The sequence below is a fragment of the Anomaloglossus baeobatrachus genome, chromosome 6, assembly GCF_048569485.1.
Source record: "Anomaloglossus baeobatrachus isolate aAnoBae1 chromosome 6, aAnoBae1.hap1, whole genome shotgun sequence".
Lineage (NCBI taxonomy): Eukaryota > Metazoa > Chordata > Amphibia > Anura > Aromobatidae > Anomaloglossus > Anomaloglossus baeobatrachus.
In genome coordinates, this window is record NC_134358.1 from 15034339 (window position 1) to 15047954 (window position 13616).

The following is a 13616-nucleotide window of genomic DNA, read 5'->3' on the forward strand; positions in this document are numbered from 1 at the left end:
CCTGAAGGAGAGATTGCACCCCTGTTTGAAGTGATCGCTGTTTGTTCAGCGGAAGCTTCACTATCGCTGCTAGAGTATGGAACTCCATGCCAAGATACGTGAGTGATTGGGTCGGTGACAGGATCGACTTTGGAAAGTTGATGATCCATCCGAAAGACTGTAAGGTCTCCAGCGTAGCATTCAGGCTGAGTTGGCATGCCTCTTGAGAGGGTGCCTTGACCAGTAGATCGTCTAGGTAAGGGATCACCGAGTGTCCCTGAGAGTGCAAGACTGCTACCACTGCCGCCATGACCTTGGTGAAGACCCGTGGGGCTGTCGCCAGACCGAATGGCAGCGCTACGAACTGAAGATGGTCGTCTCCTATCACAAAACGTAGAAAACGTTGATGTTCTGTAGCAATTGGCACGTGGAGATAAGCATCTTTGATGTCTATTGAGGCAAGAAAGTCTCCTCGAGACATTGAGGCAATGACAGATCGTAGGGTTTCCATCCGGAACCGCCTGGCGTGCACATGTTTGTTGAGCAGTTTTAGGTCCAGAACAGGACGGAATGAGCCGTCCTTTTTTGGAACCACAAAGAGATTGGAGTAAAACCCTCGACCCTGTTCCTGAGGAGGGACAGGGATCACTACTCCTTCCGCTCTTAGGGAGTCCACCGCCTGCAGCAGGGCATCTGCTCGGTCTGGATGTGGGGAGGTTCTGAAGAACCGAGCTGGAGGACGAGAACTGAACTCGATTCTGTACCCGCGAGACAAAATGTTTGTCACCCACCGGTCTTTGACCTGTGACATCCAAATGTCGGAAAAGCGGGAGAGCCTGCCCCCGACCGGAGATGCGGGGGGGGGGAGGCTGGAAGTCATGAGGTAGCCGCTTTAGAAGCGGTTCCTCCATTTGCTTTCTTGGGGCGTGCGTGAGCCCGCCAGGAATCTGAGACTCTTTGCGTCCTCTGAGTCCCTTTGGGCGAGGAGAATTGTGTCTTGCCCGAACCTCGAAAGGACTGAAACCTCTGCTGCCATTTTTTCTGCTGAGGTTTGCTTGATCTGGGCTGGGGTAAGGAAGAGTCTTTACCCTTGGACTGTTTAATGATGTCAGCCAATGGCTCGCCAAACAGTCTATCTCTAGATAAAGGCAAGCTGGTTAAACATTTTTTGGAACCAGCATCTGCTTTCCAGTCCTTTAACCACAAGGCTCTGCGCAAAACTACCGAATTGGCGGACGCCATTGAGGTGCGGCTGGTAGATTCTAGGACCGCATTAATAGCGTAAGACGCAAACATCTGCGAGGTAAGGGACGCCACTTGCGGCACCGCTGGATGTATGATAGCATCCACTTTCGCTAAACCAGCTGAAATAGCTTGGAGTGCCCATACGGCAGCGAATGCTGGAGCAAACGACGCGCCGATAGCTTCATAGACAGATTTTAACCAAAGGTCCATCTGTCTGTCATTGGCATCCTTAAGTGAAGCGCCATCCTCCACTGCAACTATGGATCTAGCTGCAAGTTTGGAAATCGGGGGGTCTACTTTTGGACACTGGGTCCAGCGCTTGACCACATCAGGGGGGAAAGGAAAACGTGTATCCTTAGAACGTTTAGAGAAACGCCTTTCTGGATGAGCGTCGTGTTTCTGGATTGACTCTCTGAAGTCAGAGTGATCCAAGAAAGCACTCAATTTACGCTTGGGATAGAGGAAACGAAACTTCTCCTGCTCTGCAGCTGCCTCCTCTGCAGAAGGAGCTGGGGGAGAAATATCCAACAGTCTATTGATGGCTGAGATAAGATCGTTTACCATGGCGTCCCCATCCGGGGTATCCAGATTGAGAGGGGTTCCAGGATAAGACTCCTGATCACTCTCTTCAGACGCATCACAGGGCGACTGATTGCGCTGAGACCCTGAGCAGTGTGATGACGTTGAGGGTCTTTCCCAGCGAGCTCGCTTAGGGTGGCTGGGGCTATCATCTGAGTCATAATACTCAGCCTGGGAAGCCGGGGACCCCCTTGCAGTCTGGATTAATTCCAACTGAGGGGGATTAGAGGACGGAGACCTCACCGTGTCCATAGACTGAGCCCCAGACATGGATTGCAAAGTTTCAAGGATTTTTGCCATAGTCACAGACATTCCGTCAGCAAAAACTGCAAAGTCTGTCCCTGACACCGGGGCAGGACTTACAAGCGTCTCAGCCTGGGTCACTACCCCTCCGGACTCCGGCTGGCGAAGCAGCACCGGATCTGAGCATTGCACACAATGGGGGTCTTTGGAACCTGCTGGTAGAGCAGCCCCACATGCAGCACACGCAGTGCACACAGCCCTAGCCTTGGCAGCCTTGCGTTTTGTGGATGACATGTTGCTGCCTCCTCAGAGCGATATGGGGTATCCAGCCAGGAAGCGACCTCACAGTGCAAGCAATAAATAAATATATATATCTGGTGACACAGTACACCAATACACACTGAGGCACTAGAGGGGCCAGCTGAAATGCCGCTTACCGCCCGCTTAAGAGCGGGTGTGTGGTTCTCCAAAAGCCCCCTAGTCCAGGTCTCCCAGAGCCTTGCGTCCTTCCTCCAGCCAGACTGCATGTAATGGCTGCCGGCGTCCTAGGAGAGGAGGGGGGGCGGGCCCTGGGCGTTCCTGACTAAGAGCGGGAAGCCTGCTTCCCTCTGTGCCTAGTGAGAGGGCTGGAGCATGTAAATCAGGCTCCAGCCCTCGTCGCTGCTGCGAAACAGCGTCTCTCCCCTACCCTGATTGACAGGGTGGGGGCGGGAACGAAGCGGAGCTAGGCCGCAAAAGCCGGGGACTGGATTTATAAACGCCGCCGCCGTAAAAGCGCGGTCGGCGTGTCCCCGGCGCACTACAAGTCACAGCAGCGCCGCCGGTCCAATGGGGGTCGGCGCTGCGTTCCCACAACACAAAAGTCCCCCAGTAAACTGCAGGAACACCAACTCAATCGTTACGGTCCCCGGCGCACTACAACACCCAGCCAGCCCGGAGTGTGTCTGTGCCTGCCGGGGACACAGAGTACCTGTATGATGCAGGGCCATGTCCCTGAATGTACTCCTGCTCCATATCCATCAGGTTCAAATGGGTCTGTGGATGGAGCCCGGCGTCAGAGCTTAGAGGCCGGCAGGATCCCACTTCCACAGAGCCCTACAAGGGGATGTGGAAGGAAAACAGCATGTGGGGCTCCAGCCCCTGTACCAGCAATAGGTACCTCAACCTTACAACACCATCCACGGGTGAGAAGGGAGCATGCTGGGGGCCCTATATGGGCCCTCTTTTCTTCCATCCGAAATAGTCAGCAGCTACTGCTGACTAAAATCTGTGGAGCTATGCGTGGATGTCTGACCTCCTTCGCACAAAGCTTGAAAACTGGAGAACCCGTGATACCACGGGGGGGGTATAGCCAGAAGGGGAGGGGCCTTGCACTTTTTAGTGTAGTGCTTTGTGTGGCCTCCGGAGGGCAGTAGCTATACCCCAATCGTCTGGGTCTCCCAATAGAGCGCTGAAGAAAAGAAGGTAAGGAGATATCCTGATTGAGATGAAAAGGGGATACCACCTTAGGGAGAAATTCCGGAACCGGACGCAGAACCACCTTGTCCTGGTGAAACACCAGGAAGGGGGCTTTGCATGACAGTGCAGCTAGCTCAGACACTCTCCGAAGTGATGTGACTGCCACTAGGAAGACCACCTTCTGCGAAAGGCGTGAAAGAGAAATATCCCTCATTGGCTCGAAAGGTGGTTTCTGAAGAGCCGTTAGCACCCTGTTCAGATCCCAGGGTTCTAGCGGACGCTTGTAAGGAGGGACTATGTGGCAAACCCCCTGCAGGAACGTGCGTACCTGCGGAAGCCTGGCTAGACGCTTTTGAAAAAACACAGAGAGCGCCGAGACTTGTCCCTTAAGCGAGCCGAGAGACAAACCCTTTTCCATTCCGGATTGAAGGAAGGACAGAAAAGTGGGCAAGGCAAATGGCCAGGGAGTAAAACCCTGATCAGAGCACCAGGATAAGAAGATCCTCCACGTCCTGTGGTAGATCTTGGCGGACGTTGGTTTCCTGGCCTGTCTCATAGTGGCAATGACCTCTTGAGATAACCCTGAAGACGCTAGGATCCAGGACTCAATGGCCACACAGTCAGGTTGAGGGCCGCAGAATTCAGATGGAAAAATGGCCCTTGAGACAGCAAGTCTGGTCGGTCTGGTAGTGCCCACGGTTGACCCACCGTGAGATGCCACAGATCCGGGTACCACGACCTGCTCGGCCAGTCTGGGGCGATGAGGATGGCGCGGCGGCAGTCGGACCTGATCTTGCGTAACACTCTGGGCAGCAGTGCCAGAGGAGGAAATACATAAGGCAGTCGAAACTGCGACCAATCCTGAACTAATGCGTCTGCCGCCAGAGCTCTGTGATCTTGAGACCGTGCCATGAATGCCGGGACTTTGTTGTTGTGCCGGGACGCCATTAGGTCGACGTCCGGCATCCCCCAGCGGCAACAGATCTCCTGAAACACGTCCGGGTGAAGGGACCATTCCCCTGCGTCCATGCCCTGGCGACTGAGAAAGTCTGCCTCCCAGTTTTCTACGCCCGGGATGTGAACTGCGGATATGGTGGAGGCTGTGGCTTCCACCCACAGCAGAATCCGCCGAACTTCCTGGAAGGCTTGCCGACTGCGTGTGCCGCCTTGGTGGTTGATGTATGCCACCGCCGTGGCGTTGTCCGACTGAATTCGGATCTGCCTGCCTTCCAGCCACGGCTGGAACGCCTTTAGGGCTAGATACACTGCCCTTATCTCCAGAACATTGATCTGAAGGGAGGACTCTGGCTGAGTCCAGGTACCCTGAGCCCTGTGGTGGAGGAAGACCGCTCCCCACCCTGACAGACTCGCGTCCGTCGTGACCACAGCCCAGGATGGGGGCAGGAAGGATTTCCCCTTCGACAAAGAAGTGGGAAGAAGCCACCACTGAAGGGAGGCCTTGGCTGCCCGAGAAAGGGAGACGTTCCTGTCGAGGGACGTCGACTTCCTGTCCCATTTGCGGAGAATGTCCCATTGAAGTGGACGCAGATGAAACTGCGCAAATGGAACTGCCTCCATTGCTGCCACCATCTTCCCTAGGAAGTGCATGAGGCGCCTCAAGGGGTGCGACTGGGCTCGAAGGAGAGATTGCACCCCTGTCTGTAGTGAACGCTGTTTGTCCAGCGGAAGTTTCACTATCGCTGAGAGAGTATGAAACTCCATCCCGAGATATGTCAGCGACTGGGTCGGTGTCAATTTTGACTTTGGGAAATTGATGATCCACCCGAATCTCTGGAGAGTCTCCAGAGCAATGTTCAGGCTGTGTTGGCATGCCACCCGAGAGGGGGCCTTGACAAGAAGATCGTCTAAGTAAGGGATCACCGAGTGTCCCTGAGAGTGTAGGACTGCTACAACTGTTGCCATGACCTTGGTGAAGACCCGTGGGGCTGTCGCCAGGCCGAAAGGCAGTGCCACGAACTGAAGGTGTTCGTCCCCGATGGCGAAACGCAGGAAGCGCTGATGCTCTGGTGCAATCGGCACGTGGAGATAAGCATCCCTGATGTCGATTGATGCTAGGAAGTCTCCTTGGGACATCGAGGCGATGACGGAGCGGAGAGATTCCATCCGGAACCGCCTGGTTTTCACGTGTCTGTTGAGCAGTTTGAGGTCCAGAACGGGACGGAAAGATCCATCCTTTTTTGGCACCACAAACAAGTTGGAGTAAAAACCGTGACCCCATTGCTGAAGGGGAACAGGGATCACCACTCCTTCTGCCTTCAGAGTGCTCACCGCCTGAAGAAGAGCATCGGCTCGCTCGGGGGGCGGAGATGTTGTGAAGAAACGAGTCGGAGGACGAGAGCTGAACTCTATCCTGTAACCGTGAGACAGAATGTCTCTCACCCATCGGTCTTGGACATGTGGCAACCAGGCGTCGCAAAAGCGGGAGAGCCTGCCACCGACCGAGGATGCGGTTTGGGGAGGCCGAAAGTCATGAGGAGGCCGCTTTGGGAGCGGTTCCTCCGGCGGTCTTTTTAGGACGTGACTTAGACCGCTATGAATCAGAGTTCCTCTGACCCTTCTGTGGCCTGTTGGACGAGGAGAATTGAGACCTGGCTGAGGGCCGAAAGGACCGAAACCTCGATTGTACCTTCCGTTGTTGAGGTCTGTTTGGTTTGGACTGGGGTAAGGACGAGTCCTTTCCCTTGGATTGTTTAATGATTTCATCCAATTGCTCGCCAAACAGGCGGTCGCCAGAAAATGGCAAACCGGTTAAGAACTTTTTGGAAGCAGAGTCTGCCTTCCATTCACGTAGCCACATGGCCCTGCGGACTGCCACTGAATTGGCGGATGCTACCGCCGTACGGCTCGCAGAGTCCAGGACAGCATTCATGGCGTAGGACGCAAAAGCCGACGCCTGAGAGGTTAAAGACACAACCTGCGGAGTAGAGGCACGTGTGACTGCATTAATCTCAGACTGACAAGCTGAGATAGCTTGGAGTGCCCATACGGCTGCGAATTCCGGAGCAAAAGACGCGCCTATAGCTTCATAGATGGATTTCATCAGGAGCTCTATCTGCCTGTCAGTGGCATCCTTGAGTGATGAACCATCTGCCACTGCAACTATGGATCTAGCCGCCAGTCTAGAGACTGGAGGATCCACCTTGGGACACTGAGCCCAACCCTTGACTACGTCAGGGGGGAAGGGATAACGTGTGTCATTAAGGCGCTTAGTAAAGCGCTTATCCGGAAAAGCTCGGTATTTCTGGACTGTATCTCTGAAGTTGGAGTGATCAAGAAACGCACTCCGTGTACGTTTGGGAAACCTAAATTGGAATTTCTCCTGCTGAGAAGCTGACTCCTCAATCGGAGGAGTTGGAGGAGAAAGTTCTAACACCTGATTGATGGACGCTATAAGGTCGTTTACTATGGCGTCCCCTTCAGGTGTATCAAGGTTGAGAGCGGCGTCAGGATCAGAGCCCTGATCTGCCACCTCCGCTTCATCCTCCAGAGAGTCCTCATGCTGAGACCCTGAGCAGTGTGATGAAGTCGAGGGAAGCTCCCAGCGAGCCCGCTTAGCCGGTCTGGGACTGCGGTCCGTGTCGGAGTCCTCACCGTGGGACCTATGAGTCGCCCCAGGAGCACTTTGCTGCGCCGACCGAGGGGGGTCTGAGAGCAATGATTCAACAGTGCCCAGGGCCTGTGTTACCGGTCTGGACTGCAAAGCTTCTAGTATCTTAGCAGACCATCTATCCATAGACTCAGAAAGTTTGTCAGCGAATACTGCAAACTCTGTCCCTGTCACCTGGACAGTGGCAGCAGGTGGTTCCACCTGGGCCGAGGGTCCCACCAGTGGCTGAGGCTCCGGCTGAGTGAGTGTCACAGGGGCTGAGCATTGCACACAATGAGGGTAGGTGGAACCTGCAGGTAGCATAGCCGCACATGAGGTACATGTTGCAAAATAAGCCTGTGCCTTGGCACCCTTGCTTTTTGCGGACGACATGCTGTTGTCTCCTCTTAGAGCAATCAGTGAGGGTATATAGCCAAAAGCAAATAGTGCGGCCGTACAGAGTAAATGTATACAATATAAGCATATAAATATACACTTCGGCACCCAGGGGGGCCAGCACCTAGTAACAGGTGCGGCTTACCGACCGCCCTCAGCGGTTGTGTGACCACGAGATTCCCTGCCTGGGCCTCCCAGAGCTGTGGAGCTCGGTGTTGTCTCCCCTCTGAAGTTCTCCAGCGTCAGAAGTGCTGATAGGAATGGCTGCCAGCGTTCTGAGAGGAGGAGGGAGCCGTGGGCGTGCCTCAGAAAGTGCGGGAATCTGGTGCCCCGGAGTGCTCAGTGAGGGGGGAGGAGGATACCTCAGTATGCTCCAGCCCTCACCGCTGACATGCAGTCTAGCGTCCCGCCCTCACCCCTGACTGGCAGGCCCGGGGGCGGGAGTTTGCGGTACTAGGCCGCAAAAGCCGGGGACTAAATTTATTAGCGCGGTCGGCGCGGTAGTTCCGGCGACGCAAAACACCCGGCAGGTGCTGCAGCGTCCGTTACACAGGCGCTCTATGCGCCGTCCCCAAGGGGACACAGAGTACCTCAGAGGAGCAGGGCCTGTCCCTGACGATACCCGGTCTCCTGTCCAGCAGATTCCCCCAGGGGCTGCGGAGGGAGCACGGTCCCAGTGCATGGTGACCGGTTAGGATCCCACTTCACCCAGAGCCCCTAAGGGATGGGGAAGGAAAACAGCATGTGGCTCCAGCCTTTGTACCCGCAATGGGTACCTCAACCTTAACAGCACCGCCGACCAGAGTGGGGTGAGAAGGGAGCATGCCGGGGGCCCTGTTATGGGCCCTCTTTTCTTCCATCCGATATAGTCAGCAGCTGCTGCTGACTAAATTGTGGAGCTTGCGTGCATGTGTGCCTCCTTCAACACAAAGCATAAAAACTGAGGAGCCCGTGATGCACGGGGGGGGTGTATAGGCAGAGGGGAGGGGTTTACACTTTTAAGTGTAATACTTTGTGTGGCCTCCGGAGGCAGAAGCTATACACCCCAATTGTCTGGGTCTCCCAATGGAGCGACAAAGAAACCCAAATTCCCATAGACTTTGCTTGAAAAGCAGAACACAACCATTTTGGCATTAAACGCTGCAGTTGAAAAAGCAGCAAAAAAGCAGGTAAAAAGCAGGTAAAAAGCAACGTGCGGACATAGCCTTACACGCCGGATTCTGCCTGACGGCAAAAACCGGATGTGTGCACTTAGCCTTACGTTACCTGGGTGAGAACATAAATCTCAGACCCACCTGTTTTGCATCAGTTCCTCAATAGTATTCCTGATCTTGCTCCGAATTCTGGGTGAGTTTCTCTTCTGGGGAAAGCACCAGCATCTGTCCACTGACACCCGCTTCCACAGGCCCGGACTGGAAGCCACCTGGTGCCAGAGACGACATACCTGCGCCAGCCTGGAAATGACAGTGCAGTTAGGGTAACACCTTCTGTCATGACAACTTGTGCTGAGAAATCACTGTCAAAAAGAGGAGACAAGACCTCACAAATCACTGCCAACAGGAGGGGACAAGACCCGAGAAATCACTAACAACAGAAGGGGACAACACCCGAGAAATCACTAACAACAGGAGGGGGGACAAGATCCGAGAAATCACTGCCAACATAAGGGGACAACACCCGAGAAATCACTAACAACAGGAGGGGGGACAAGATCCGAGAAATCACTGCCAACAGGAGGAAACCGATCACCTGTTCTCCGCAGTCAGAGTGTGAGTGATGGATCAGCTCTGCCTGCACAGTAACCCATGTGCATGTCCATAAACATCTAGTAGAAGACTGAGGTAGGTGACAGGGACTCTCAGCAGCTCTATGCAGAGATCATGCTCACAACAGCTACACTGGGGCCCCCTCCTCACCTGCACAGGGCGGGCACCGCACCCTCACTATCCACAACCAGCTGGAACACCCTGTGGATGATTTCTTGTGGCATCACACTGCCCCATCCGTGGTCTTTCGTGATGGGGGAGCTGGACCTCACTACTCTGCGCACACGCTTCACCAAGTTGACCATCTCATCACCCATCACGTTGGGGCGGAGAAACATTATGTCCTTGTCTGTTTGCTGCATGTAATACTCTTCCTCCGGCAGCCGACTCCATCTCTTGCCCACGGCTTTCTTGGCTCGTTTTCCTGTGTTGTGCCTATGAGAGCTGGAAGTTTCCATCTGTGGAGAAGACATAGAGATGACGACACCGCGCAGCGCAGAAGACACCACCGCCAATAACGGACAGCCCCACAACGCAATTACAATGGGCAGTGCCACCGCCCCCAACAGGCTGCCCCGACGACAATGGGCAGCGCCACCACTCCCAACGGGAAGCTCCGACGACATTGGGCAGCGCCGAATATGACAACGGGCAGTGCAGATGTCAACAACAGGCAAGGACAATAATTACTGGAAACAGGTCACCCGTAGTGGCATGGGGATCCGTAATGTCAGCACACCCACCGCGGTGAAAAGTGGGGAAGGATTCAATATCTGGGGATGCAGTGTGAGGGGTATGATTGGGGGGGCACAGTACAAGTGTCCTGAGGGGGGCGCTGCAGCTTTGGGGGTCCTGCGAGGAGTACAGTGTAAGAGTGCAGAGGAGGGGCACAGTGTAGGGGGAGGCAGTGCAGTGAGGGAGGTTTTGCAATGTGGAGGCAGTGCTATAGCGTGGGCGTGGTAGTGCGATGCAGTGTGGGAGTGGGACGCAATGCAGTCCGGGGACACTGAGGGGGGCTGTATTTATGGGGCACAGTATTGGGAGAGGAAATGCAGGATTGAGTAGTGCAACATAGTAATTTGGGGGATCCTGGAGTGTCGGGGAACCTGCAGGGGTGTAATGTACTAGGGCTCTGTGTGGAGGGTGCAGTGTGAGGGGCACTGAGAGGATGCTGCGGGACTGCTCCAAATTTAGAGGTCTGTCACAGCTGATGTCCCGGCTACTCCCCTCAGGGCAGTGAATAAATTAAAATCTCATCACTCATTGTCAGGGTGGCCAGGACTCAAACCCATGAACCGTGAGCTTATTGTCCCGGCTACTCCCCTCAGGGCAGTGAATAAATTAAAATCTCATCACTCATTGTCAGGGTGGCCAGGACTCAAACCCATGAACCGTGAGCTTATTGTCTATAGGCAGCAGCTCTACCTTATGAGCCACTGCCTGTATTGAAAAACATAGGTTTTGGTAATCTTGACCTCTGTATTGCAGTAGAGAAACCAGAAGCAGATTATTCAGCTGGATGGATGGATGGATAAATGATACGATCGATAGATAGATAGATAATGGATACATGATAGATTAATACTGCATCTCTTTGTAGGTGAAGGAAAGAGTCGGATTCATTTGTTCCCATAAAACTACTATAAAAGGGAAAAAATTAAATATTTTATTTTCACCACCTTGGATTCAAACCAGCAACTTTCAAACATGTGTCCAGCAGCCTCCTATCCTTTCTAGCTGTTGAGCCACTAGGAATGATGATTTGAGAGGGAGGATTTTAAATGAATAAAGCTTCAATGCAGCCTCTGATTACACAGCAGATGACACAGGACACAGAGCGCCATTGTAGAGAGCAGAGTCTCTATCTCCTGTATTCTAACAAAAGAGGGAAAAAAAATCGATTTTTTTTTCTTCTAATAAAATTACTAAAAATAATAAAAAAAAAATAGAATAATGTAATTTTATTACACTTTTTTCAATAAAATAATAAACATCACAAATCAGCAAATAACATGGACATATTTGGTGTCCCTGTAATCGTAACGACCCGAACAACACAGCGATCAGATTATTGATGGGAATCAAATGTATTGTTGAGGCCGTGTTCACAAGTAGCATAAACGCTGTTTTTTTTTTCTGCCGGTGTTTTCACCACGAGCGCAATAACTTTCTTCTTTGATTATTGCGTGTTTGCGGTATTTTTTATGCATTGTCCCCCTTATTTGATCCATGATCCTGAAGCTTAGGCCCCTTTCACACATCAGTTATTCTGGTACGTTTGTGCTTTTTTTTCTATGTACCAGAATCACTGACATACGCAGACCCATTATAATCAATGGGTCTGCTCACACATCAGTGATTTTTCACTGAACGGGTCTCCGTGCGGCGTACCCGCGTGTCCGTGACTGACGCACGGAGACATGTCCATTTTTTTCTAGCATCACTGATGTCCTACGGACCACACAGTGGTGTGATCCGTGAAACACATGCCAGAAAAAAACGTGTATATAAAATAAAAATCATTTTTACTCACCCGGCTCCAGCGACGCTCTGTGCAGCCTGTTCTGCCTGCTGCTTCTGAGCCGGCTTATTACTGTCGTGCATATTCATGAATGCACGACACAGCCGACCCGGAAGCAGCTGCGGAGGAGGTCGGCGATGGCCGGATGCTGCACCGCGGGAGCGTTCAGCACCATGGAGAGCGGGAGCGTTCAGCACCATGGAGAGCGGGAGCGTTCAGCACCATGGAGAGCGAGAACGGGCACAGGCGAGTTAATCTCTATGTGCAATCACGGACCACGGAGAATGGAGCCCGGATTGCACATAGACAACCCATGTGTGCTGTGATTCACGGCACACGGAGGGACATGTGCGTGTTTTACACATCAGTGAAGAACGTCTATGTTTTTCACTAATGTGTGAAACGGGCCTTATAAAGGAAAAAAAACACCAAAACCGCACAGTTCAGCGGCAACTTTAGAAGTAAAAGGGGGGGAAATTTCATGACGTCTCATCCACTTTGCTTGGACAATTAGTCCATGTTCACATGTAGCGTAAATGCTGCCTTTTTTCTGCAGTTTTTTTGCACATTTATTCTGCTGTGTTTAAGTGTCCAAGTGGATGTGATTCCATGAGAAGACGCCGCTGAACGCTGCGGTTTTTGGGTTTTTTCTCTGAAGGTTTCTATGTGGAGCTTAAAAAAAACACAGGAAAAAGCCTCTCTCTACAACAGGGGTCAGGAACCTTTTTGGCTAAGAGAGCCGTAAACGCCACATATTTTGAAATATAATTCCGCGAGAGCCGTACAATATGTTTAAAGGGCCATTGACAGATCAATCGCTCCAATGTTCACTTAGCACAGCAAGGAATGCTCCTCCCTGCTGTATAAAGCCACAACTGGACTGAAACAATGGTAATTAGCAGTAAAAAAATCAAATAAATAACTTACATTGTGAACTTGCGATGCATGACATCAGTCCAGCAGTCTGGCTTCTTCTTTTTCCTGCGCATGACTGGAAGCTGGCATTCTTCCCACCTGATGTTGAGAGAATGCCAGCTTTGAGGCATTCGCAGAAGAAAGAAGCTGGAATATTGGACATGTCACACAACGCATTGTCAGTTATGTCATTTATCTATTTTATTATTTTACAGCGAATTATTGTTTAGGTCCAGCGGTGGCTTAGTGCAGCAGAGAGGAACACTCCTTTGTGTACTAAGTGACCGCTGGAGCAATTGTATCTGTCAGTGGCCCAGACACCCTGCTTCCCATACAGCCTGCACCCCCCATATCACACACACACACACTGCTCCCCATACAGCCTGCACCCCCCATATCCCACACACTACACCCCCATATGTCGCATACCCTGCTCCCCATACAGCCTGCACCCCCATATCACACACACTACACCCCCATATCTCACACACCCTGCTTCCCATACAGCCTACACCCCCATATCTCTCACACCCTGCTTCCCATACAGCCTGCACCCCCCATATCACACACACACACACACTGCTCCCCATACGGCCTGCACCCCCCATATCACACACACACACACTGCTCCCCATAGGGCCTGCACCCCCCATATCCCACACACACACACTGCTTCCCATACAGCCTGCACCCCCCAGATCTCACACACTACACCCCCATATGTCACATACCCTGCTTCCCATACAGCCTGCACCCCCCAGATCTCACACACTACACCCCCATATCTCACACACCCTGCTTCCCATACAGCCTACACCCCCATATCTCTCACACCCTGCTTCCCATACAGCCTGCACCCCCCATATTACACACACACACACACTGCTCCCCATACGGCCTGCACCCC

The 13616-nt window shown here is 52.7% G+C and overlaps 2 protein-coding genes across 2 annotated transcripts in view; one reads left to right on the top strand and one right to left on the bottom strand.

Annotated features, from left to right (window-relative positions):
- Nucleotides 1-9899, bottom strand: part of LOC142243783 (F-box/LRR-repeat protein 6-like) — a 161108-nt gene extending 151209 nt beyond the window's left edge. Inside the window, exons 1-2 of the mRNA XM_075315984.1 lie at nucleotides 9424-9899; nucleotides 8803-8961 (exon numbers count right to left, since the gene is read on the bottom strand). Of these exons, the coding sequence (XP_075172099.1) occupies nucleotides 8803-8961; nucleotides 9424-9899 (635 nt within the window). The remainder of the gene's footprint in view (nucleotides 1-8802; nucleotides 8962-9423) is intronic.
- SLC52A2 (solute carrier family 52 member 2) overlaps nucleotides 1-13616 on the top strand; it is a 69840-nt gene that overhangs the window by 6154 nt on the left and 50070 nt on the right. The window lies entirely within an intron of this gene.